General features: G+C 36.2%; 1 protein-coding gene across 4 annotated transcripts in view; it reads left to right on the top strand.

Annotated features, from left to right (window-relative positions):
• Positions 1-24,089, top strand: part of MLLT10 (MLLT10 histone lysine methyltransferase DOT1L cofactor) — a 128,502-nt gene that overhangs the window by 92,554 nt on the left and 11,859 nt on the right. For all 4 annotated transcript variants that reach the window (XM_034059949.1, XM_034059947.1, XM_034059945.1 and 1 more), the window contains 5 exons: positions 15,444-15,561; positions 16,942-17,014; positions 21,281-21,435; positions 23,340-23,528; positions 23,934-24,022. In XM_034059949.1, coding sequence (XP_033915840.1) covers positions 15,444-15,561; positions 16,942-17,014; positions 21,281-21,435; positions 23,340-23,528; positions 23,934-24,022 — 624 coding nt within the window. The remainder of the gene's footprint in view (positions 1-15,443; positions 15,562-16,941; positions 17,015-21,280; positions 21,436-23,339; positions 23,529-23,933; positions 24,023-24,089) is intronic.

Raw genomic sequence — 24,089 nt, 5'->3', positions numbered from 1 at the left:
TTGGTAAGATTGCATATATCAAGGCGAGAGTATGAAGTTATAGCTGTAGGAAGCTCTCACGGTTAGAGTGCAAGTACGAAGGAATACTCTCCTGGACAGTATGGTTTTTATTCTCTGTGTTTCTTATATTTGTTGTTTTCTGGTGGGAATATGTTTTATGATTAATGCATCAAATATATCTTTTTTGTGTGTGCATATAAGCAATCAACCTTTAATTTGTAGTGTGTACAGTGATTGAAGATAGTGGATGTAAACCTGAAGAATTAAAATCAGGTTTAATACGTACATACTTGTGTGTGTGTATGGTACATATGTGTGTGTATAGTACATATGTATAGCAGAAATACTATGTGCAGGCCAACATAGAATACATTTCAGTATCAAATAACATTTTGTGGTTATAGGTAGCAGTTCATATTTTCACATAATTCTTCTGGACTGGTTTCCTAAAGAAATAAAGCCTGCTTTATGCTAGTCTGTGTGACTTCAGTCTTGTAACTTTAGAATCTGTTGGCTGGTTCCACCCAAAATTGGGTGACAACTGTGTTGCACAAATTGATATAAAATATTTTAAAGAAATTAATTAAAAATGTGATGCTTTGGTGAAAAAAGCAGTGTAGCTTTTGTGAAGGGAGTTTTTTGTGTGGAGATAAGGAGAGAAGCAGTGTCATAGTTTAGTAGCAGATTAAAAGATTTAAAAAAACCCCAGACAAGTAGATGCTCAGTTTTCACAGTGGAGAGGTTTAGCATGAGAGTCTTAGAAAGATCAGCTTTGTGGCTTTTTGTACAGCTCAGTGTACTAATAAATGATCTAGGAAAATGAGGAGGAAGAGAAGATACGTTTGCTGGTTATGCTAGGTTATGGAGTGAGCTATTCTGAAGATGAGCTCTCACAGACTGCTGAAAGACTTCACCAGCCTGTGTTGACAAGGTGGTAAGAGGGCAAATGAAATAAATGACTGTTAAAGGGAGAATGCAGTTTCTCTTCAAAACATATAGACTAGACATCAGAAGAGGTGCCAGAAGATGCATGGTAGTGAACACTGGCAAGGAACAGCATCTTTATAAGTAATGTGTAAATAGCTTAGGATTCTTGGCCTGAAAAAGAGACACTGAAGGGACAAGACAAAGGTGTTTAAAATCAGAGTTGACGTGGAAAAATAAGCAAGAATTGTGCACCATCATTTCTGTTTGTTAAACTCTGTCAGAGGATAAACACATTCAGTAAGCAATGGGACAGAGACCATATTAAGCAGGGGGAACAGAAATATCACACATTTTTTCTCTTCATCTTGTTACAAGAAGGAGACATATACCCTAGGAGATGCACTTCTCTTAGTGTGTAGATGGATTAGAGCCCTCTATAGGTTAAGTGCTTAAAATTCCTGTTCTTCCTTTGGCTCTGTTTTTTGGGAGATGTGCATTTTTGGTGGTAGTGTTGTGTGTTCCCCATCACCCATCTCTGGAGCTGTGTATCTTACCTGAGTACCTGTTTTCAAGTGGTCATGGATTTAGATCTTATTCAGATCTTATTCAGAGGTACAACCATTTAAAGAGTCTTTTGGTTCTGAACTATAAAGGGGGTTCCAATGGTGAGAAATTTTGGTTGACAGCCTCAAAAGAGCCATCTGTGTGCACTGAGAATTAATATAGTCCTACACTGCTACAGTGATTCTAGACTACACTGGGTTAACTAGTGCCTGCTGTAGGAAATTGGTAAAGGCATAGTCTTTAATTTTTCTTACATCAGTGGTGTCAACACATGAATTTGAACGTGGTCCTTCCAACATCTGAACTGTTATACAGGCACTGATATTTCGAACAAACATCACACCTCTGGTGAGCTGTATAGCATGACATGTCTCTTAAGTTACGCTCTACAACCAAGGCACCTATATTTGCTGTCCCAATCTTTTTCCTCTTCTGTATTCCCCATCTTCACCATTTGCACTTAGACTGGCACTTTTCCTTTTTGTCTGGCATCCATTAACAGGTTACTGTCACCTTTCTGGTTTGGTGTTAGGGCTTGTTTGTTTTGTGGTAGTTTGTTTTTTTTGAGAGAAACTTCCTACAAAGAAACTGTAATGGCAAGAAGTGAACAGTCAAGTGGCTTTACGGTCTGTTGACACAGCCATTCCTCATTCATGGGGAAAATGAGTTTACATAGTACTTTCTGGCATGGAGGAGAAAGAAGATGGATGTCTGTTATAAGTTTAAATATTAAGTACTTTCATGTCCTGTTTGAGGTTTAGGATTGGTGCTGTTTCTGTCATTGCACCAGCCAGTGATGCTTTTTCCCAACTTCCAAGACTTAAAAATACCAAGCTGGAAGTGTCTTTGATTCACACTAATTCAGGACAACCACCTGTAATGTGTTTTTGTTTTCCTGGCCTCTGGGTCTTTTTCAGTTCATGAGGTCCTTACAAGTGACTGAAGAGATTCAGTCAAGATAGCCTATTTTACCATTTTTCTCCATGCAGTTAGCATAAATGACTGATTAGACTTCAGTTGTTAGGGTTTTGCCCTCCTTGATCTTGCAAAGTTTCATCAGAGTGCTAGGCTCTTGTGGATATATTCTCAGTGTTTACCCACCTTTTGAACATGAAAGTCTTCAAATAACATTGTGCTAGTATATTTTTTGTGTAATGTTCTAATTAAATCAACCAAGGTCCTTGGTGTACATACAATAGTTAGAAGTTAGGGTAAGCTTGTGCCTCTATAGCAGATAAAAAGTAAGATTTAAAAAAGCAGGTTTTATTTAAACTATTGGTTAAGAGAGCAATTGTGACCAAACTTTGGTTGCTTAGCTGGTTGGTCAGGATGGCAGACATGTGGTTGCAATAGTACTAAAAATTGGAATAGCCTTAAAGATGTGCTGCTAAGGCGCACTCCTTTAGGATTTCAGATGTTAAGTTTTCTTAGATCTCTGTTGGCCGTTTGCAATTACGATTTTGCGATCATCATGAATTTGACATTTTTTGATAGATTTTTTGCATCCTTTATTTTTAAAGCAAGGGTGTTAAGAAATTCTAAAGAGAAAATCGTGGTAAACAAAAATACTTCCATAGAATTAGTCTCAAAATTGGCATGTTTTTCGTAGAAGATTATGGTAGACATCTAATTCAGAAAATTTTGTTCTTACTATTAAAAAAACTTGAGAGCAATTGATGGCAACATAAAATGAGAAAATTAAGTAATACTACCGTGCCTTTTGTTATTTTTTAATAACTGCTATGCCCATATAAAACCCCCAAGTGCTGCTTTTTCCTTCAGCAACTAAACAACACTGATTTTAAAGCTTAAAAAGACTCCAACAACTTTAAAATTCTGGATTTTGGTTATTTCATTCTGTTGCTTAGTATGATAGTTCCCATGCTGTGTTTCTATTTTGTTTGTTTTTAAGACAAAAGCACAGTATGGGCCTTGCTGCAATCACCTTTTCTTTTGTGTCTCATTTTCTCTCTCGTGCCACTTATAATTTTTATTCCCATCTAATAAATCCAGAAGAGATTATTATCTTGTGTTCCATGCTGTGACATAACTGAATTTAAATGCTGGTGTTACTCACCAGGTGGGAATCAGTGGTCTACTAAAAATGCCACTTGCTGGAAATGCAGATTTTTTTTGCATCCTCTTCCTCTTTTTTGTATATCTTGTGCCATAGACTCAGGTAGGTCACACTGCTTAATTCAGTGAGGCTTTATTAGCATAACAAAGCATTTAACAATTACAAGAATACAGGAAAAAAGGGATACAGGAGGGAAGGTACAACCGGCACAAACAGTTGCTCACTGATGTTTGTTGGTGCTGCTGGTTTTGCATGTCACAGCAAATTACTATATCCCATGCTACTGTCTTTGCTCTCAGAAGCCTGACTTCATCGTCTGCATGAATATCAGTGTGTGCTCTGTTGTGGAGAAAAATCACTTTTCTGTATTTGGATTTTTGTTAAACCAAGTCACAGGTTACACCACTCTGAGATCCTATGCTCAGTTTTTATCTCAAAGATTTCATTGTGTTTCATAATGACAGCAAAAATGTTTGTCAGCATGTTGTGGTGTTTTGGATTTGTTTTCTGCCCATCCGGAAACGGTGGTTGTTAGATTAATTAATTTATTTCTTTAATTTTGACTTTGCAGATTTTGTAATGAAATCTTTGCTACTTGAGATTGAGATTGAAATAGCTTGAGCTGTCTTTTCTTCTTGATGATTTAAATGGGTGAAATTACCCTGGTAGTGCACTGTAGTAATTTGTTTCTGGGGTCTTTATGTTCCAAATACAAGATCAGACTGCAGAAATGGGAGTAAGGAGTTTTGACTGGGTTTTCTTCCAGTCATTAATTATTAAAGCCATCTCTAAGACTATATTTCTTTTAAGAAAAAAATGCATGTAAGTATCCTGTAATCTCATTTCAGGAATATTTTTAGTGGGAGTGGAAATGGCATGTGGGGTTTTGGTGTTTTTTTTTAAAGAGGTACAGCCTTTGGCTTTAAATGTTTGTAGCTCACTAATTCTTTGGGGCTGATATTGTATGATTCGGTAACATACAGTCTTTACAATATTGTAATCTCAGTCTATTCAGAATTTTTCAGGATTAATTCTTATTTTGGAAATTTAACATGACCAAACTGTGACTTTGTAGATTATTTTTCTGTTTGTTCTCCAATGTGATGGTGTCTGTGCTCTTAGTGACTCCAGTAAGAGTCAGTTTCAAGCAATATTGCACATACTTGTCACTAACCTGTTTTACAGATTCAATCCAAAAGATGATTTTGTCTTTTATAGGACAGAGAGAAAAATGGTTTTTTTGCCAGTGTATTCCTCTTTCTTTTTTAAGCTGGTTTTCTTCCTCTGCACCTTCTGTTTTATTTTCTTCTTAAGTTCCCATCTCTTACTTTGTTTGCTGTGCTTCCTTTGCCTCAGAAGCAGCTAACAAAGAGAAAAAAAAGGACAAGAAGTATCTGTAACAGCAGTCCTTATGGCTTGCACAGAGATAGGGAAACTGAATAGTTGCTGTTCGTTTTAGTCCTGGATTTATTTGTGATGGCATGATGGGTCCACTACAGCATGGCGTAATGAACTACTGCCTCCATGGTGGAGATGTGATAATTGGGAATGTAGGTGCTGCTACTCAGTTGCCATTCTAAGTGAAGTGAATTTGCTTTTACCAATTCCATTGCCCCTTCTGAGGTTTGTTTGGCTTCACGCCCCTTAGGAGCAGTAGAAAACCAGCAAGGTTTTCTTTAGCATTCATACAATGGTGGGTATCCTCCTTTGATCCAGCTTTTAGTGGGAGATAAGCGTTATTTTTCCAATAGTTTTGGAGTAATTTGCTAACAATATAGGAATGTGAAAGCTCAGGAATCTTGAGATCTTTTCTGAATGTAGGGCACCTGGTGTTTCAGAGGCTTCTGTCCTGTGGTGGTTATTTTCTCACTTTCTTAATTAGTCTAGTCCCTAAATTTGTATCTTTGTAGTTCTCTGTTCTTTCTTCATAGCACTAGTTTACCCTACTTTCGGCTTTCTCTTGTAGTGGGGGTTTTGCTTGTCACAGTTGAAGATTGTTTATCATTTTGCATGCTATGAAGGGAAACTTTCTCTTTTATTTTTTTTTTCTTCCTATTCTAGCAATCATGGGAAAATAAGTGAAAATGCAGGTAAAAGGAACTCTGTTCTTGGTTCTTGACCCTATCAGCAGAGAAGTTAGGAACAGTTTTGAGGAGCAATCTTATTTATACCTTCCAAAACAGGGGAGGAATGAGGAAATTCGAGAGTACACCTCCAGTGAGCTGAAAATTCAAGTTGAGACTTTTTTCTGCAAGTCTTCAGTAAGGGAGATTTGGATGTTTTTATGCAGTTGTAACCTGGAAATAGAGAGCTCATATTCTCAAATTCAGCATGGGCAAGGAAGATACTCCTGTCTTGCTCAGAGAAATGTACTGTTTTCTGCCTTTTTGTTTTTTCCTTAAAATTGGCTATTTAGCTCAAAGTAAATGTGAGGGAGGGAGGAAGGTTTCAGGTTAAGCGCCTGGAGTTTTTGGGGCTGGCAAAAGCATAAGTCTGTTTAAGGGAATTTTCTGTACCATTCTCTCTGTGGGTACCCTAGAAAATGGCAGATCTTTTAGCTACCAGTGTCTGATGCACTTCTCTTTAGGGTGCAGAATGAATACACACACACACAAAAAGACAACCTACCCTCAGTTCCAGAACATTCCTGTGTGACACTCTCAGACTTTAAGTAACCTGCAGTACTAGATGGTTGGTTGCTTAAGCGAGCTTTCTGCTTTGCTCCCCAAGGTACACATTGTATCTGAAGTGGAGAATTTAGAATTTGCATTACATTTGGATTGGAACATTTTAAGACTTAAAACTAGAGACTTGGAAATGATACCAACAAACTTATGTAAGGATAATCCTTTCTTGCGATGTAAAGTAATTTATCCTAATAATGGCGAATTACATTAAACATGGAATCAGAGATTATTTCCATAACTTAGGAAGACCCTTATACTCTTTTAAGATTTTTTTTCAGGCTACTTCCATAAATCTGTTTCTTGCTTTGGAAATAGTTGAGATGTTGAATGCCAGAGTAGCTCTTATGAAGTCCAGAGTGTAGATAATATAGACTTCTATGGCTTATCTGCAAAGCTAGTAAAGAGTGAGTGCCTTGTGGAGAAACCTGTCATGCTTTAGATCAGTCATTATGTAAAGTATAGACAGCACTTACAAAGGTATGTTAGTATATTGCTAAATTCCTCCAAAATATGCTTCCTCTGGTAGTCATGCCATGAGGTAAGTCATACCAGTCTTTTGCTGATACTAATTAACTCAGTGTAATCTAGACTGAAGTGATCTTCTCTGCAGATAAACAAGTATGATTTGTAGTTGAAATTGCGGTCAGTTTGGTTGTATTTTCTGGGTTTGCCTTTCTAAGGATGATTTGTATGACCTTAAATGTGTGTGGCAATTAACAAGAGAATAATAAAACATCTGGAGATCATGATATTGCATGGCTTAAGCAGCATCATTCCAGAAAAGGGAAATCAAATCCTTACTGCAGTACTAGAATTATCTAATCAATAGAAATAGTATCTGCATGAAAACCAATTAACATATTTTATGTGACTATCAAAACACCTCTTGATGGTAAGATTGCTCAAAAGAGGTTCCTACCCACTGTGTCAAAGGGAAAATAGTAACATGGATCACAGACTGCTGGATACTGAAATTACTCGGTTCTCCTTATAACTTAAGAAGGAGATATAAAAGGAAAAGCTGGCACATCCAGAACAAAAAGAAAGAATTCTTAATAGCGTGTGTTGCTCATCCTTGGGACTCATTGCAACAGGAAACTGCTAGTGCTGATAGGTTTAGAAAGCGTGCTAGATGCATCCCTCAGTATGTAGTAGACAGAGGGGGGTTTGGTTTTGTGGTGTAAGATGTCAGTGCAAAATAGTGACTTTCCTTCCAAAATCGCCAAATCATGTTTGTGTCAGAGCCAGTTAAATTTAAGTCTTGCAAAATTAAAAATGTGGAAGAACCAGGCTAGTAAAGGCTTCTCCACCTAAATTTTATTGTTTGTCACTTAAAAGCCGTTTTAATTCTCTGTTAGTTCTAGGCAAAACAGGTAAAAATCTAATTTTCTTCTTATTTGATCTGAGGATTTTTGGAGTGGGGGTGGAAGAGAGTAGCAAGGAGGAAGAATTTACAGCCAGAGGGAAAATTCCTTCTAACATGTGACTCAACTAGAAGAACAAAGGAATCATAGTTGCAAGTAATCTAGTATTTAGCCCAATTAAAATCTTTATTTTTGCATTTTCCTCTAGCTTCAGTAAGATTGTCTTAGCATAGACTTAGTGCAATATACAGATAGTCTGAAATGTGGTTACATGATTTTGCACAGTGCTGCATGCTGAGACAACTGCATCAATGTTTCGGTCTAGCAATAAATGTTTTCTGCCTTCAAGCTGAAGCTTATTTAGCTTGGCTTATCGGGTGCTGCTGTAGCAACCATCAGTCTCCAGGCAACTGAGGCACATTGACCTCTTCGTTGAACTGAGTGTAGCACTACTTCACTTTAGCTGCCTGAGACAATAGTAATGGTGTTGAACATGAAAAATGTGAAAATAAAAATATTTAGATGAAAACAAATGATTAGGTTTGAAAACGATTTCAAGTGTATGTGGTATATGCTTTGTTACAAGCTGCAAAGTTCGTTGCTGAGGCAGTGCCCGTATAGACCTTGTATAAAATGTTGGGAATCTTGCAAGCATTTTTTCACAGCAGTAATTCTGCTACAGTAGGTTTTTACTTAGATAGTAAAGACTATTGAGGTTTATTTAGAAAGTTAAAATAGCTGTGTTTTTGAATAAGTGGCTATTATAACTATTTTTGAAATTACAGATGTTCTTGAAAGTAGTTGCTGTTCTTTCAGATCCATTGTTTGCTGTATTAGAGTGTCTGGCTTTCTTTAGAATACTCATGTGAAGAAAATAAACTGCTATATGGGTACACTGGGTTTGTTCCCTAATCAAGTCATTCTTTCGGCTAGTCAATATGACAATGAAATTGTGATTCCTGATACAGAGGTTAATGTTCTTAAGGAAAACAGATTCTTGGGTAAGATATTGCTTCCATTGTCTATGTGGAGCACATACAGGTTAAGTGCTATGAAGACAGAAGTAGATGGAAAGGATGGAGGAACAAACTTGAGGTAAAGTGGATTTGTGTTGAAACTATAGCTCTGGTTTCAGCTAGGTTTGTGGGGGAGGTGGAGGAATCACAGGGTCTTACCTCTGTATATATAGCCTCCTTTTTTAAAAACAAAACAGACATGCGACAAACCCTCTTAATGAGGTAGCATTCTACTAAGTCATTATACAAGTCTTTTTATGTCTAATTTATAAATAAATAGATTTTAATTGGTTAAAATTTTATATAATGTTCAGTTTAGCATGGAAGAGATGAGTAAACTGGTAGCACAGTCGAGGTTACAGCTTTTGCACGTTATTGGAAGATAGGCCTTGTACCTGTGTGGTTTTTAATGACTTGATGTGCCCTTGTTGTACACTGGGCAGAGGTATAAATTAGTTTCTGTAGGTGTGCCATTAATTTTTCATTTTGCCTTTCAAATCCCACTGTGTTTCCCAGTTGCATTCATTCATGCCCTTCTTGGAAAATACTTGAGTGCTGCTGTTTGGAGGTGAGATGGTTTCATTTAATGGAAAGATTTATTTATACATTCACTCAAAACACTTGGTTCTCAAAGATAGTGTTTGATTATTTGCTTATTCATAAACCAGTGTCTTCATTACAGCTAGAAGTTTGAAGTATTTTTACTACTAACATAAAAATTACTAATGATGTGAATAATGTACCCATCGGATGATTTTATATGTCATGTACACAGTTGTCCTGACAGATTTTGATTACAATAATATATAAATTTGTAATTAATGCTCTTTGTGATTTAAAAGTTGCATTTGTCTTTTAAGATACCATGAACGCTTTTTCTGATTTCAACTTTTCCAGCCTCTTAATTAAGCTTTTCAGTTAATTCCTTTATTTTAGCCAGTTAATGAAAACACTGATAGTAAATTTGAACCTTGATTATCTGTGTTAAGCAAACCAAACCCAAACTTTAAGGACTTCAAAGTGCTTGGATGGTAATGGTGGCATATGGAAAGGGTTATCTTTTCAATTCCAGTATTGCTTTCATGGAATGAATGAGTAAAAGACTACAGTGAATGTTTGGGGTTGATCCGTATTCATTATGTATGTGTGGTAGCAGGGTTGCCTGTAAAAAGTACACCTTCCGCTTTCAGTCATCAGTAGTGCTGAAGGCTGTTTTAGTATAGAAGTCAATAGAGTTTGTTTGAAAATCAGTTATGTTCAACTTTGAACTGTGAAAGCCAAAATATAAATTAAGAAAGTATAAGTGCAAGTATTGGTTTAGTTAAGATATAATGTTTATCAGGATGCATTTTAATGTTATTTTATGTTGTGTTAGTTATTTTGAAAAGTCATATGATGGTTTTCAGAAGAAATGTGGAAATAGTTTTTTATTAAGGAATTTCTGTGTTGTCCTCAGTTCCGTCCTTGACTCCATCTGTATTTCTTGGCATACAGGACAATAAACAGGAATTTGGATTTTCATTTTTTTTTTCCATTGGAAACCAAGGTCTAGATAAGATTTATAAACAAATTCCATGTTTGTGGGGAAAATATTCAAGCATTGTGATGCATGAAAAGCTGTTGATGTGGCAGAACCTAGATGTCCTAGAAATCTGTTTGCATTGCTGCAGTTAACTGCAGACTGACCACCCTTCTGCGGGGTATAGTGGCATCCCAGATGAATAACAGATTTCAGAGAAGGCAAGTGGAGGTGTGTAGCCGTGGTCCCTCCACATCTTCTAAATTAAGTTAAAGATGGTACCAGAAGTACTGAGACAACAAAGGAAGCATTAACACCTTCTTCCCTTTGCATTGAAAGAAACAGCAAGAAAGCCAAGAAAAAATGGCGGTTACATGCTCTCTGTTACATAACTGGCCATAAAAATTCTAGGGATAAAAATCACTTTTCTTCACTTCCCAAGTTAAGCTAGGAAACTTAAGGCCAAGTTGCTTTTGCTGCTGTCACTTGATAGGCATCTATTCTCACTTCTCAAGTAAAGCAGTTAGTTTATATATATTATCAATTTTTTGATTATCATTATGTACATACCATTAATATGTTTTCATATCTAACCTCATTTAATCGCAATGCAGGTTTTAATTTTGATGTTATTTTCAGTAGTACATTGTTCTGATAAATGTTGCTTATCATTGACCAAAATACATCAGCTTAAGATAATTTAGCAAGCAGTTGGCCTGGTGCCTGAATTTCCTTCCATATGTCATGAAAAAAGGCAATTTCATGGAAAGGAATAGTGATGTCTTCTCAGAAGTGTAGCAGGATAGCTCGCAGAAAATTTAGCTTGCAACTTCATGTGCATTAACATTTTTTTATACTTCCTGGTAGTAGTTGGCCATGAGAAATAGTTGCTGGTGATATCTAGTGCTCTTGATTGCTTTGTGTTAATAGGAACAAAGGGTAGTTTTGCAGCTTCTATCACAGCATTGTGCTGTGATGAAGAACCTAGAATGATTGGTAGATAGCCTGACTCCAACCGCATTAATCTGGTACTCATACTCTTAAGGGGTATAGACAGTACAGGAGCAACGTTTTTATTTTAAACAAGAAATAAAAATAACCTTTGAAATTATTGTTGACAAATATATATTAGCTGAAGTAGGTAATTAGGTGAACTGTCACTAAGTGTAAAGCATTACCGTGATATAATGCAAAGCTACAATATAGCAATGACTATTTTTAAAGCAGAGAGGAAATGGGATGTTGACTGGATATAAACTGATTAAGAAGCATCCTGGAATTGGTTGTTCCAGCCATCCATGTTGTCCTATCATGAAAGGAGGAGAGTTCAGTAATGGTTTAACTACAATTAAATCCCTCCCCTTTCTTTATGGAAACTCAACTGTAGGCATTTCAGCATTAGCCTAAACAATGGTTTTGAATATGTTAAGCCCCTAACAATTAGGGAGCAGTTTGGGGCATTGAATAATGTGGAATGATGCAATTGAACCTGACAGCTTCAACAGTCAGCCTACTCATGGGACCCGAAAGTTGTTCACACTTGGTTTCATCTCTCATCACACGCTGAGTATTAAAACCTTACTGGTGTGGAGCTGATGCAGAAATGAGGCCTGTTATCAGAAAATATTTCATAGCATAAAACTTGAAAGGTACAGGGGAATAGGCATGCTCAAAGGTTCTTCAATGTTTGAGACCTAATCTAATTTTGTACACCTAAATATTGTATCATTTTCCACCCCTTTAGTGGTTTGGTTTTGGTATTTTTTTGTTTGTTTGTTTATTTCTTTTGGGGTTTTTTTTGTGTTTAAAGAACATAGTAACTTTTGAAATGAAGAAACTATTTTCCCTGGAAATTTAAGTAAATATCCAGTTATGAATGCAAATGGTTGTCACTGTTACTGTTAAGAGTAAAATACAGTTTTGTAGTGATGCAAGGAAATACCAAACTACTTCAAATACTTCAGAGGATATGTATATATACAAGATAAATTTAGTTGCTAGTCTTATTCTTCTAATTAAAGAATATACTTGCACTTTCTTGCTGTAGAGTGTTTTTAGGCATCAATCAAATATCAATCATTTATTCTTACTGCACTTGGGCATTCTGTGAATTGCAGTGTATCTTCCTTCAGTGCTGCTTTGCTGCTTATTGCTTTACTGATTTATTGAACATGCCATAAATGAAAGCAGGGTATGCTATACCCCTAAATGGGCCTAAATCCTTCTGCTAAAATCTTGTCAGGAAAATTTGCTGCCTTTTCAAAAGAAATACTTAGCAGTCTCTTTATTTCATTAGTTCATACATTTTGATCATGTATTGTGTTGACTATTTAAACAGAATCAGCTGAAATAAAGAATCGTACAGCTTTAAAAGTTCTACGTTTTAGAATGTGTTTCAGTCCTGTGACCTTAATATGTATTGACAGGATGATTGCGCATTTTTAATAAATGCTAGCTACAGCTTGTTTCGACTGCTAGTGAAACATGAAGCTTCTATTTCACCTTTAAATAATGTAGCACTCCTCCACCTTCTCTACTTTCCTGTCAGATGAAGTCGTCACATACGTAATAAAGCTTCGCGAATCGTTATTCTTGTCATTTTACCTTGCCATTTAAGAAAAGCATTTTCAAAGTTTTTTATTTACCTGCAGATTACTTCAACAGTTTTATTAATGTGACTTTTTCCTTTGAGAGTTGCTTAGGGTACATGATGGCACTAGAACTTTGGTAGTTCCAGCTTGTTGTAGGACACCTTTGCTATTATTTTAAAGTATAAACAGGGGTTAAGTTTAGGGTGAACCACCACTTGTGAAAAAACTCAAGTTCTTAGATGTTGTTTAAGTCTTTTGATCTGTTGTATCAACCCACTTAGCAAACATTGTTTAATTCCTTTGATGTCTTTTGTTTTGTGATGTGATGGTTACTCAACAGACTTTAGCAACTCCTTTCAAGATACTTAGATACTTTTAGAAAGTTCTTAAAGCTATTTGGTCATGTTGCAATCAAATAAACATGTATTTGCCTTGCTGATTATAGCTGCCCTTCCATCATAAATTAATATATAGTTGCTATTGCAGTTTTAAGCAACCTTGGGGTGAGGCTTACACAGAGTAAAAGTATAGGAGCTTCTGTTTAAAATGTGAGCAGTACACTTACTAGAATTGAGAATTATTTTATAGAAATATTCAAAAACTAAACAGAAATAAGACCGGGTGTTTGTAGTTAAAAACAAAAAAGGCACGAACTGTGTTAGTAGAATTCATAACTTCAATGAGTTTATTTAAATGAAGTATATATATTTTATTCTGGTAGTCTTGTCTCTTAGATATGGGAGCAAATAATGGTTGAATCTTGTAATATTCCATTCTGGATGGTTACTTCAGTGAAAGGATTTGACAGAAAATTACATTGCTTTTGAAGTTAGTTTTGTTTTTGAGAAGAAAACAGCTGTAGGTTACTAAATAGTTGAGTTGGAATAGGCACTTATTAAGGAATATAGCAGGCGCTGTGTGGTATTGCTGCCGTCATCAGGAAGTGTTACAGTACTAATAAGTGCTGTGGTTCTGGAAGCTGTTATATCTGGGGAGGTGGAAATGCCTGTAGTATTTTTAAGATTTAAAACTAATTCACATTAATTCTAGAAAAGACATGCAGTTCCTTAAAAAAGGGAAATAATGGCCACATTTGGAGTGAAACTGTAGTTTTTGCAGTCTTGTGCATGTACCTTTAAACTGAGAAGTGAAAAAACCCCGACCATTGTAAACAATTACTTGTGGCTTTTTCTAACTTTGTGACAGTAGAAGAATGTAAGTATCAGGCACAATTTCTCACCAGTATATAGTAAATAAAGCATCATTGAAAACAGTTGTGTGAATTCATAAAAGTCCATTCATCAAGTTTAATATGTTGGCTGAAAGCCAAAACTTAATGGTAGTGTGTGATTCTTTCCAGAGACATAGTTTATACTCTGTAATATTTTGCTGTAATAACCAGTATGTTTCCTCTGTCTCTTGTGTGCAGTTATACATGTCAAAATGTCCCACAAATTGAGTTCCTTACTGTTCACCTCCATTTTTTGTTCCCCCCCCAAAAAAAAGTAAAGGTTGTTTACATTTCTTTAAAAGATTCATTTTAAGGGCAGTGATAACACCAGTTGTGTATCTCAGACTTCCCCCTCCCCCAAGTATTGCAGTCCTTGCTTTGTTCTGAAGTAATTTTTTTCATCAGGTAGGAAAATGCCTTTTCAATAAGGCAGTGCCTTTTTTTTTATTTTGATTGCCTGTCCCTGCAACTCTGCATTTAACACAAACCTTTTCTTCGAAAGGGAGAAAGCGTAAGCAGCCAAGGAAGAAGGTATTTTTATTGCATTGGATTATGCAAGATTTTGGCCAGCCTCCTTAGCTTCATCTGTTTAAGGGTTCATTTTCGCTTGTTTGGCACAAGTCCCAGCAGAGACCTTCAGAATTGTGGTTAGCAACATGAATGAACACAAACTTTGGGAGCTCTTCAATAAGTAGAGCTGGCCAACTGCCAAAAATACAGTTCCTTATATGGGGTCAGGGCAAAGCTGTGATTCCCCGAGCCCCCTATTGTATAGAAAACATACTTGTAATGGCTGTTTGCGTTCTTTAAAATAAAAACAAAACAAAACAAAAAAACACCAGGCTTCCAAGTCTATCAAAATAGGAAGTAACAAAATAGTGTGCAGGTTTTACTAATGACGGAGTGGAGCAAAGGAAATATGGCTCTGTGTAGTTAAACTTATGGAGCTGAAAGTTGGACCTTTTGACCTCCACAGCCGGCTTGTGATGTAAGGAACCCAGGCATTTGTGAGACATCTGTTGTCTACCTGCCCTTATTTTGTAAATGGTTTAATAAGATTAAATAATTAGTAGGATAACCACATGGTCTTAGCATTGAGTGCATACTTCAGGATTGCGGGGAAGGCTACCTGTCCTGCTACACTGGGGTTGTTTTAAAAATGCAAGTTAGGTATTTTTTAATATTTACTGCAGTAATTTTTATATTGGAAGGGGTTCTTTTTAGTTAACAGGTCTTGCCAATAACAACCAAATCATGCTTTGAAACCTGATATATTTTCAGAGTGTTGCAATTTTATTTCTATACTGATGAATGGAAATGAATATTTTTTCTTTTAAACATATTGTTTTCAGAAAATATTGAACTTAAAATAATAATTGTGCATTATGAATGTATTCTTTAAAATATATTTAGCGTTTCTCCCTCTTTTTTATGAAAGGGATTCAAGCACTGATTGGTTTCTTGCAGGCAAACACCCTACCTGGATCATCTCTCAGTCTGCCGCCATCCCACATGTACGGCAATAGGCTGAATCCAAATTCGGCAATGGCAGCACTTATAGCTCAGGCTGACAACAGCCAAGCAGGTAAGCGTCCTGCTGCTGGTGACAAAGGTGCAACTTTACAGACTTCAGTGTTCCTGAAAAGATTGTGGAATTTTATTTGTTAACCCTGCGCAGCATCTGTATAAAGTTGTGATGTGCTGGAAGGAAATTCTCGGTTGTCCTGCAGAACAGCACGGGTTTCCTGCACCAACCCCCCTACCCCTCCAGCACCCTCCCCCCCCCCCGCCCTTTTTTTCTTCCCTTTTTTTCTTCCCTTTTTTTTTAGTCCCTGAAATGTAAATGTTTAAGCAGAGCCATCAGCAGGCAGGAATGCAACAATGTCTCCTGTGACTTCTGTGATTGATGTGTTCAGTTCGGAGCTCTTTGCAAGGAGAGTAACACAGCTCTGGGTTTTGTCGTGAATAGCTGAAACCTTTATTTGCATAATTCATGAAATTGCATTACATACAACTCGGTGTGAAAGAGATCCCGTTAGAGAACTTGCGCAGCATTTAATAATCTTGTGAATATTTACCGGTTGGCATTTGGGTCCACTGGCTCTCCTCGTTGGTTTTAATGAGCTGCGGGCTTTGCTTTGTCTCCTTCCCCGGTAAGGATTTGTTGACATGTCCTGGTAGCCATGCCTGTCTGGGGGAAGGGAACGAGTTTAGCAGTTTACCAAGAATGGATCAGTCATGTCTTTGCCCTCCGAGAGGTCGGAGGTCGCTTGACTCAGAATGGGGGGAGGGCAACCTTGAAGGGGGCAGATAGGGTTATTTTATTGAGAGGCCATAGGGAAAATAACCCTTTTGAGTCCTTCCAAGCAAAACGTTTTCGTATATTTAATGAGGCCTTTTTTGTTTGTTTTACTACCTTTCTAGCAAGGGTCTTTCCTATGCTTCTGCTTATAAATAGGAATTAGTGAATTACACGCTTTCATAAAGTTTTCAGTAAATTTGCAGAATAAGGTGTGCTTGTTAGACAGCAGCAGCAAGTTTAATGCGTTTCATATTTTATGAGTTGTTTTGGGATGCAAAGTGTTAAAAAAATACAGAGCATCAGGATTTGCTGTGATAAGCATACAGATTAGCTGTCCACAGCTGTGATTCATTACTTTCACCGTACAAATTAAAAGTGGCTGAGGGGAGGGTACTGCAAATGCAAACCACGCTTCTGTGCTGTAAAACTGAAAGGAATGAAAGAAGTGAACATAATCCATGGCCTGGTACAGCCTCAGAAATGTGTAAGGACAACACCTTACATGCTACAGTTCAGCAATCTTAAACTAGTTACGTATTCGCTCTTCAGCAGTAACTACAGATAGAAGTTGAGATTTAAGGTATTTTTAAAATATCTACATCAGCTTTAAAACTCTTATCTAAGATGAGTCGATTTATCAGCTGTGAAATATTTACACTGCAGATCAAGATCTCGGAGATAATAGCCGCAGCCTTGTTGGCAGAGGAGGTTCACCCAGAGGAAGTCTCTCACCACGGTAAGCATTATTTACATTGGAGAGTGCAGGCAAAGGAAATGTTTTAAGATTTGGGAACTTCACTGTCTTTTTATTAGTAATACATAAGTGTTTAAAAAGCCTGTATATTTGTGTGTGTATGTACACACACATGTGTGCATACATTTATTTTTATATAGATAAAAAAAATTCCCAAACCCTAATATGTCCAGATAGCTAAAAAATGTGCTGAAATTTACTTTTATGTCAACTGAAATTAGGCTTACAAATGAAGGACTTTATGTTGGAAACGGAGACTTGCTTTAGAGGGATTTATCTATGATTTACTCCACATGTACTACTTAGATTAGTTATTTTTAATCTTATTTGCAAAAATTCCAAAATCCCGTATATTTAAAGGCTACAGTGATCACGGGAATAAAATGGTCTGAGAAGTTAAATATCATTAAAATTTTCAGTCAAATATTTCCTTCCATATCCATCACCACTTCAAAATATGCAACCATTCTCGGGGTGGGGGTGGGGAAATACCTTTTGTGTCCTGCTGCATATCACCTCTACTACAGAAGTTTGGCATGAGAATTCTGCTGGAATTACATCGTGTTATTTTGTTTTAAAATACTTGCTGTTAAAATTTCAGTATTGTGTTTTAAATACTTCAGTAATATGTTCCATGTATTTTAAGTGAGCCTTTGTTTTCTGAAGACTTTATTTTTATTCCATATGAATTAGATTTTACAGTGTTACTACTGTTTGTTTTGGGTTTTTTTTTTGCTTTGGGGCTCACCACGGGGATTTTATCTTAAAAAGGATTTTAGGATACCTAAAAAAAATGGTAGTTACACAGATACAGCATTGTAACAATGAATTTGATTGTTACAGCATGTGTTTATTACAGTAATTTATAATAAATACCTCCAAATTAGATAATTTAATGTACATGCCTGGTGTTGTTGATCTTGTGTTATATTCCTTCATTAATCAAAAAAGACTTCTTGTCGAATGGGGTGAGAATATCCATTATAGTACTTAGGTGCTATTAACTAGTCATGAACTGGCTTTTCAGCTTTCTAATATGTGTTGCCTCTAAGACAATAAAAAGAGAATTTACAAATCAGTTTAGATTGTGTTCTTGATATAAATACATATATTTACGTTAGCATATAAGTCTTTATATACATAAGAAATGGGTCTGTATATATACAGCCAAGTAAGTTAAGAGAATTTTGCAGAGGGAAATGCTCAACAATTAGGAAATTTCAGAACTTCTGATTTTGATTAAGTAGTCCTCCTTTGCATACATGTTGTGTTAATTACAAGTTTTAATGTCTTCTTAGTTAATATGCAAAGGCATGGTCTTCATACGATTTGCAGTAGGCCATAAGTTGTGTTCAGGCTGTATTTACATAGAATATTTGAGAAGCTATACTCCTTAAGTATGATGCTTCTGTAGAGTATGTGTTCAGGATATATACATTCCAGTACTTACAACATGGTCAAATTTCAGCTGGTTTTGATGATACAAAGGCCACCTCAGTCCACTATTGCAGAGCTTCCTGCAGCATGTGGAAGCTGTAGTATTCCACAAAGAGCAGATAGCTTTTGCTTGGCAGTAGATTTGTTCAAGAACAAGCCAGAAAAGTTGTGTGGGGGAGGGGTGGTGAAGGAGAAATTACTGCTGTAGTTCCAAAATGGAAAGATAGAAAAACTTGGTCTGAAGTACTTAGCATGGAAAAAATTTAGGTAACTTACCCATTCAGTTAAGTTTAGTAGTCAGCAAATTTCACCCCTGGTTTGTGTAATAAGAAAGATCAGATGTATGTCAGTGTTTCTAAGATGTGTAGCAAATTCCACACCTTCCCCAATTAAATTTTTGTTTTATATATATATAGTGTGTATCTAAAAATGATTAATTAAAATACTGTTTATAGTGATTTAAAAGGTAACTTCAAAAATCTGCTGTCTGAAAACTTAGCAACTCTGAATGTTACCTGCTTTGCCTATTACCATTATTTTCCTGCAAGTTCTGACTCTGTTCCCTTTGAAGCTTATGAGGTACATAAATAACACACTTCTCCAAAAGAACCATGTCATTTTCAAATAGTTGCTTGAAATAAAAACACTTGCAGAAACAATTGTTTGCTGTTGATGACGCAGCTTTTTGGAGAAGACATATGTGACTCATGAGCTGTATGGTCATTTCAGATCCATATTGTTATATCTTTGTTCCTCTATATAACCACAATGTTTGATGTTAAAGCTTTCATATTTAAAAATTTAATATATATATGAGAAATATAAATATACTTGGTATATGTGAGCTGTTTCTATTTTGCAAAGGATTTGCTGCTTTTCCCAAGGTGGCACCTGAACTTTTTTTACCCCATACTTAACCTTCAATTTTAAAGTGTATTATGTACTACCTCCATCAAAATATGTGCATATGCCTATGTCTAAATGCCTGTATGCCTCAATATCTAAATTCCAATTAATATTATAAGAGTATGAATAACTGTACTGCAGGAATAAACAAAACCAGTTTTGAAAGTAAACAAAGTATGAAACATGAAGTGAGGGATTCCCCTCTCAGTGACAGCATCGGACCCTTGCATATAGCACATTTATAATCCTATTGGAAACTATGGTTACATATTATTTGGAATAAGGATTTATCCCTATATGCAAGATCATGTCTAGCGGGTGAGTTCAGCTGGGAGAAGGATGGACTTGACTAATGTTGCGATACATGAAAATCTAGATTTGATTTTTTTTTTCTCCTTCAATACAGACTTCCACTGAAGGATTGCATAGGGTTATAGAGTCATGTGTTGCTTTGTTCCTATCTTTGTGAAATTGATACAAAACAGTCCTAAGCCCAAGAAGAATTTTGTTGGTGATTTATAATGCAAATGGTGCAATCTGTTAGGGTAGCTTATGTGCCCTTCAAAAGCATGCGTACAGAGAAGAAAGTTGCTGGGGAGGGTTTTGTGGTGGTTTTCTGTATTTGTTTTCTGGTTTTGATTTTGTTTAATTGTGTTTTATTTTTCTTTTGTTTTTTAAAGTGTGGTGTTCGTGTGGAGTGAAGTACATCTGTTCAGAATGTTTCTGCATAAACCTTCCTTCTTATCACTTCAGCACATTGTGTAAACAACTAGTTTTAAGGGTGTTTTTGCCATGTCTGTGCTGAACTGTTAAATGCAGTTGAGTTGTCATCTCTTGTCAAAAAGCACTACCTTGGTTACCCATTCATCAGGGCTTTTTGTTTTAACAAGTGTTTTTCTTCTTTCATCCTGTATGCAAAAGAGGAATTATTTATAAATACTTACAGAGCTCTTAAGCCACCTACTTAAAACCTTTTCTCTAAAAATCGCTTTGCTCTGGTGCCTGCAAAACGCTTGACAGTCATTAGGTAGCTAATGTGCTGTGACCACTGCTTATTACGCTAATCATAATTAACACACTGATTTCCTGAACTCTGTATGTTGTCCTGTACTGGGACTATGGTGGTCTTGTTGGTAAGTTTGCACGACATGTAGAACAACATGGCTGTGATCCTGTAATGGCACCAATAGTTACTGCTCACAGTAATAACTAATACATAAGAATCTGAATCTGAGCTCACCACAGTTGATAGAAATACAAAACAAATTAACTAACCAAAATCCTCCAGCCAGCTGTTAGTGGGCTTGGGTGTTGGTCCTGTGTGAGAAATGGGACCATGTACACATGAGGCCAGAACCCCAAGTCAGAAATACACTGAGCATCTGGTTTTGCTCACAGGTTAAATTCTTCTCCATCTAATGCAAAAGTAGCCTTCTCGTGGGTCCTGAGGGGGAACAAGTGAGGCAGTGGAATTATATATGGCCTTCCTATGTGGAAGTACCATTACTGTGCTGATTTTTAAGAAAATGTTTTTAGTTTGAAGATTTTTTAATACAGGTGTTTTATGTATGCATATACAATGTTTTACTGCTGTAGAAGTATGTATTATATAATTTAATACAGTGCTGTTTGTTTGGTGTTACATTAGTTTGTATGCAAGAAGAGGTTATGTGCTTTCTCAGCATAAATTTTCTTGCTGTGAAACATTACGTCTTTCTTTTATTAATGCCTTGCCAATGAGAACAAGGAGTTCCTAATGATTTTGAGGAATTAACTTGAGTCTTGGAATTGTAAGATGTGTAGCTGCTAGGGGCTGATACAAGGTAAGATAACTTCAACAGCTTTTTACTAATGCGTTTCCTTCCATTCTTTTCTTTACACAATAAATGGCAATATTTTCAACAGATCCCCTGTAAGCAGCTTGCAGATTCGCTATGATCAATCAGGGAACAGTTGTGGGGAAAATTTGCCCCCAGTAGCAGCCAGCATAGAACAGCTTCTGGAGAGGCAATGGAGTGAAGGACAACAGTTTTTATTAGAGCAAGGCACCCCTAGTGACAGTAAGTACTCGCATTCCCTTTATTACTGCTTTTGTTAACTGTTATTCAGAACAACCATTCCAGTGCTTATCCAAGAACTTAAAAAAACCCTTATTTTCTGCTGTGAATAGAAATTTAGCTGTAGTGTATAATGTAACTGTTGTGTATAATTGTAATGGAGTTCTTAGTGTAGCCCATGGCTTCAGTAGATTACAGAATAATTCCTTATAATTATCTACATTTTTATGGATGGGGAAATTGTGTCATGCAAGAGGAAGTGACTTGCAGATCCAGCTGTTTGGTTGCAGAGTTCGGAAATTAATTCTGGAGTCTTAGATCCACTCCTGTAAATAGCATGGCACAGTTCCCCAGTTTGCTTTACATTGTGCGATATAAACTGGCATAATAATTTATTATTGTTATATTGTTCATTTTTTAAATCTAAACTGCCTACTTCTGTTGCTGTTTTAAAAAGTATTTACAAATGTTAGGCAGGTGCCCTGCTAGGCCTTCATATCTTTATTGTGTTCGAATTCTCAAAGCAAGCAAATCATTATTTTCTGAAGTTATGTTTAATAGAGTGGCATAGTCCAAGAATAAATACGTTAAAAGTATAAGTGATGAGTACCTGCATGTTTATCTGGATCTCTATATTCAGCAGAATATCAGCATTAAAGACAATGATTGAATGCATTTTATAATTATTATTTTTTTAATATCAGGTTAGAGTTTATGTTATTTTTTATTGAACATATTATTCCTCTCATTGGTAGTGTAAAGTGGTATCTAGTTGGTATTTTTATGAATGGTATCCTGACAAAAATGCTAATTGTGAGGAAATTCATGCAGGGATAATCCTTTAAACATGATAGCTGGAGGACAGGTTTAGCTAAGTCTTATTGCATCTCATTTGGGCTCACTGAGGGTTCCTTTGTATGTTCTTGAAGAGGAGGGATAAAAGCTAAATCCTTGGGAAATGACCAGATGTGCCTATACCAGTAGACTTATGTCTGTAGTAGGCCCAGAGGTCATGTTAAACAAATACAATTTAGAATTAAAAAAAAAAAAGGCAGAAAAAAGCAGACTGTCCCTGTGGCTTCACAGTCCCACTCCAGCACCAGTTGGGAAATGCGAGTCCTGAAACTAGAGCGGAGTTTGGGAAAACTCTGCTTGGTAAAAATCAGGTTAGTACAGAAAGAAGATGATGCCCTTTTCATGCAAAAAGGGGTGGTAACTGCAGTGCTCACACAGTGCTCCCTGCTGGGTGATTTGTAGATCGCCACTCACAGCACATGGGATCTCCTGCTCCCACCAAGGTGTGTTGTGATCACTTCACATTGGATAACATTTATTCATTCTTTCTGTGAGTTTATGATTCGCTGTACGAGGTGTTAAAGCACAAAAACTCCCTTTTCACAAACTCAGTAGTTTTTACCTACATGTTGTTGGTTGGATGTGTTCATAGTTGAATGCAGTTTTGTCAAACTTCTTTTGATTTGATACTGTTTAAAGTTTCTAATACTGCAGCTGAAATAGATTTTTTCCCAACTATGAAATTAACCTGTGCTACTGGAATAACGCTATTCTGATTTGGGGATCAGTTATCATGTACTGCTGTTTGCTTAAAATGACTGTCAGCCCTAATGATATGACTTTATCTGTATTTAAGCCAGGGTGTAGCTGTATTGCAAAATTACTATCACATGTTATGTACTTTTTTCCTGCTCCTTAAATTACACAAGATTGATCCTAAATCTTTCCACTTAAAGTCAAATTTCTGTAATTTATCTCTCCATAATAATTTTATTTATATTTTCCATATGACTTAATGCTGGTCTTAAACTGTAATACAGAAATTAAAACAATTGAGATAGTATTCATTCTTTGAAAGTGGTTGTGAAAGATAACATGCATTTTTACCTTAGTTTTAGGAATGCTGAAATCATTACACCAACTTCAGGTTGAAAATAGGCGGTTAGAGGAACAAATAAAGAATCTGACCGCTAAGAAGGAGCGGCTTCAGCTACTCAATGCACAGCTTTCAGTGCCCTTTCCAACAATAACTTCAAATCCTAGTCCTTCTCATCAAGTACATGCCTTTCCAGTACAAGCAGGTACGTAGAGGAGAGTATGAATGTGGCAGAGCAACTCGAACATGTATTTCTATGAAATAGCTATTTCATCCACATACGCCATTGATGGAGGGATTGCATGTATATGTAGGATGAATATAGACATAAGCATTGTTAATGTATTTAAATGTTTGAAAGTCAGTGGGAAGATTTATAAGGATCATTGCTATTTGTTCCAGTGCAATTTCTTTTTTACTTCAGTCTGGAGCACATCTGTTTGACTCTATTGATTCACTGATTATTAGTATTTTACTCTTCAGAATGATTTTAAGGTTGAGATTTTCTATGTTTACCTGTGACATTATTTTGAAATGTCAAATTATTCGGAATCTTTTCACATGTTACAGAAATTTAACCTCTGTGTGTTTTTTGAAATAATTACTTTAGCACCTAGCACTGATTCCTTGAACAGCAGTAAAAGCCCTCATCTGGGAAACAGTTTTTTACCAGACAATTCTCTTCCTGTATTAAATCAGGTAATTTTTATTTGTTTCTTCCAATCTTAAACTTGTTACAAGTTAACTCCTCATAGTCCTTGCATTG

This window comes from Melopsittacus undulatus, chromosome 1 (genome assembly GCF_012275295.1).
Source record: "Melopsittacus undulatus isolate bMelUnd1 chromosome 1, bMelUnd1.mat.Z, whole genome shotgun sequence".
In the NCBI taxonomy this organism is placed as follows: domain Eukaryota; kingdom Metazoa; phylum Chordata; class Aves; order Psittaciformes; family Psittaculidae; genus Melopsittacus; species Melopsittacus undulatus.
Note: the sequence above shows the minus strand (reverse complement) of the source record. Positions and strands in the feature narration are given on the sequence as shown.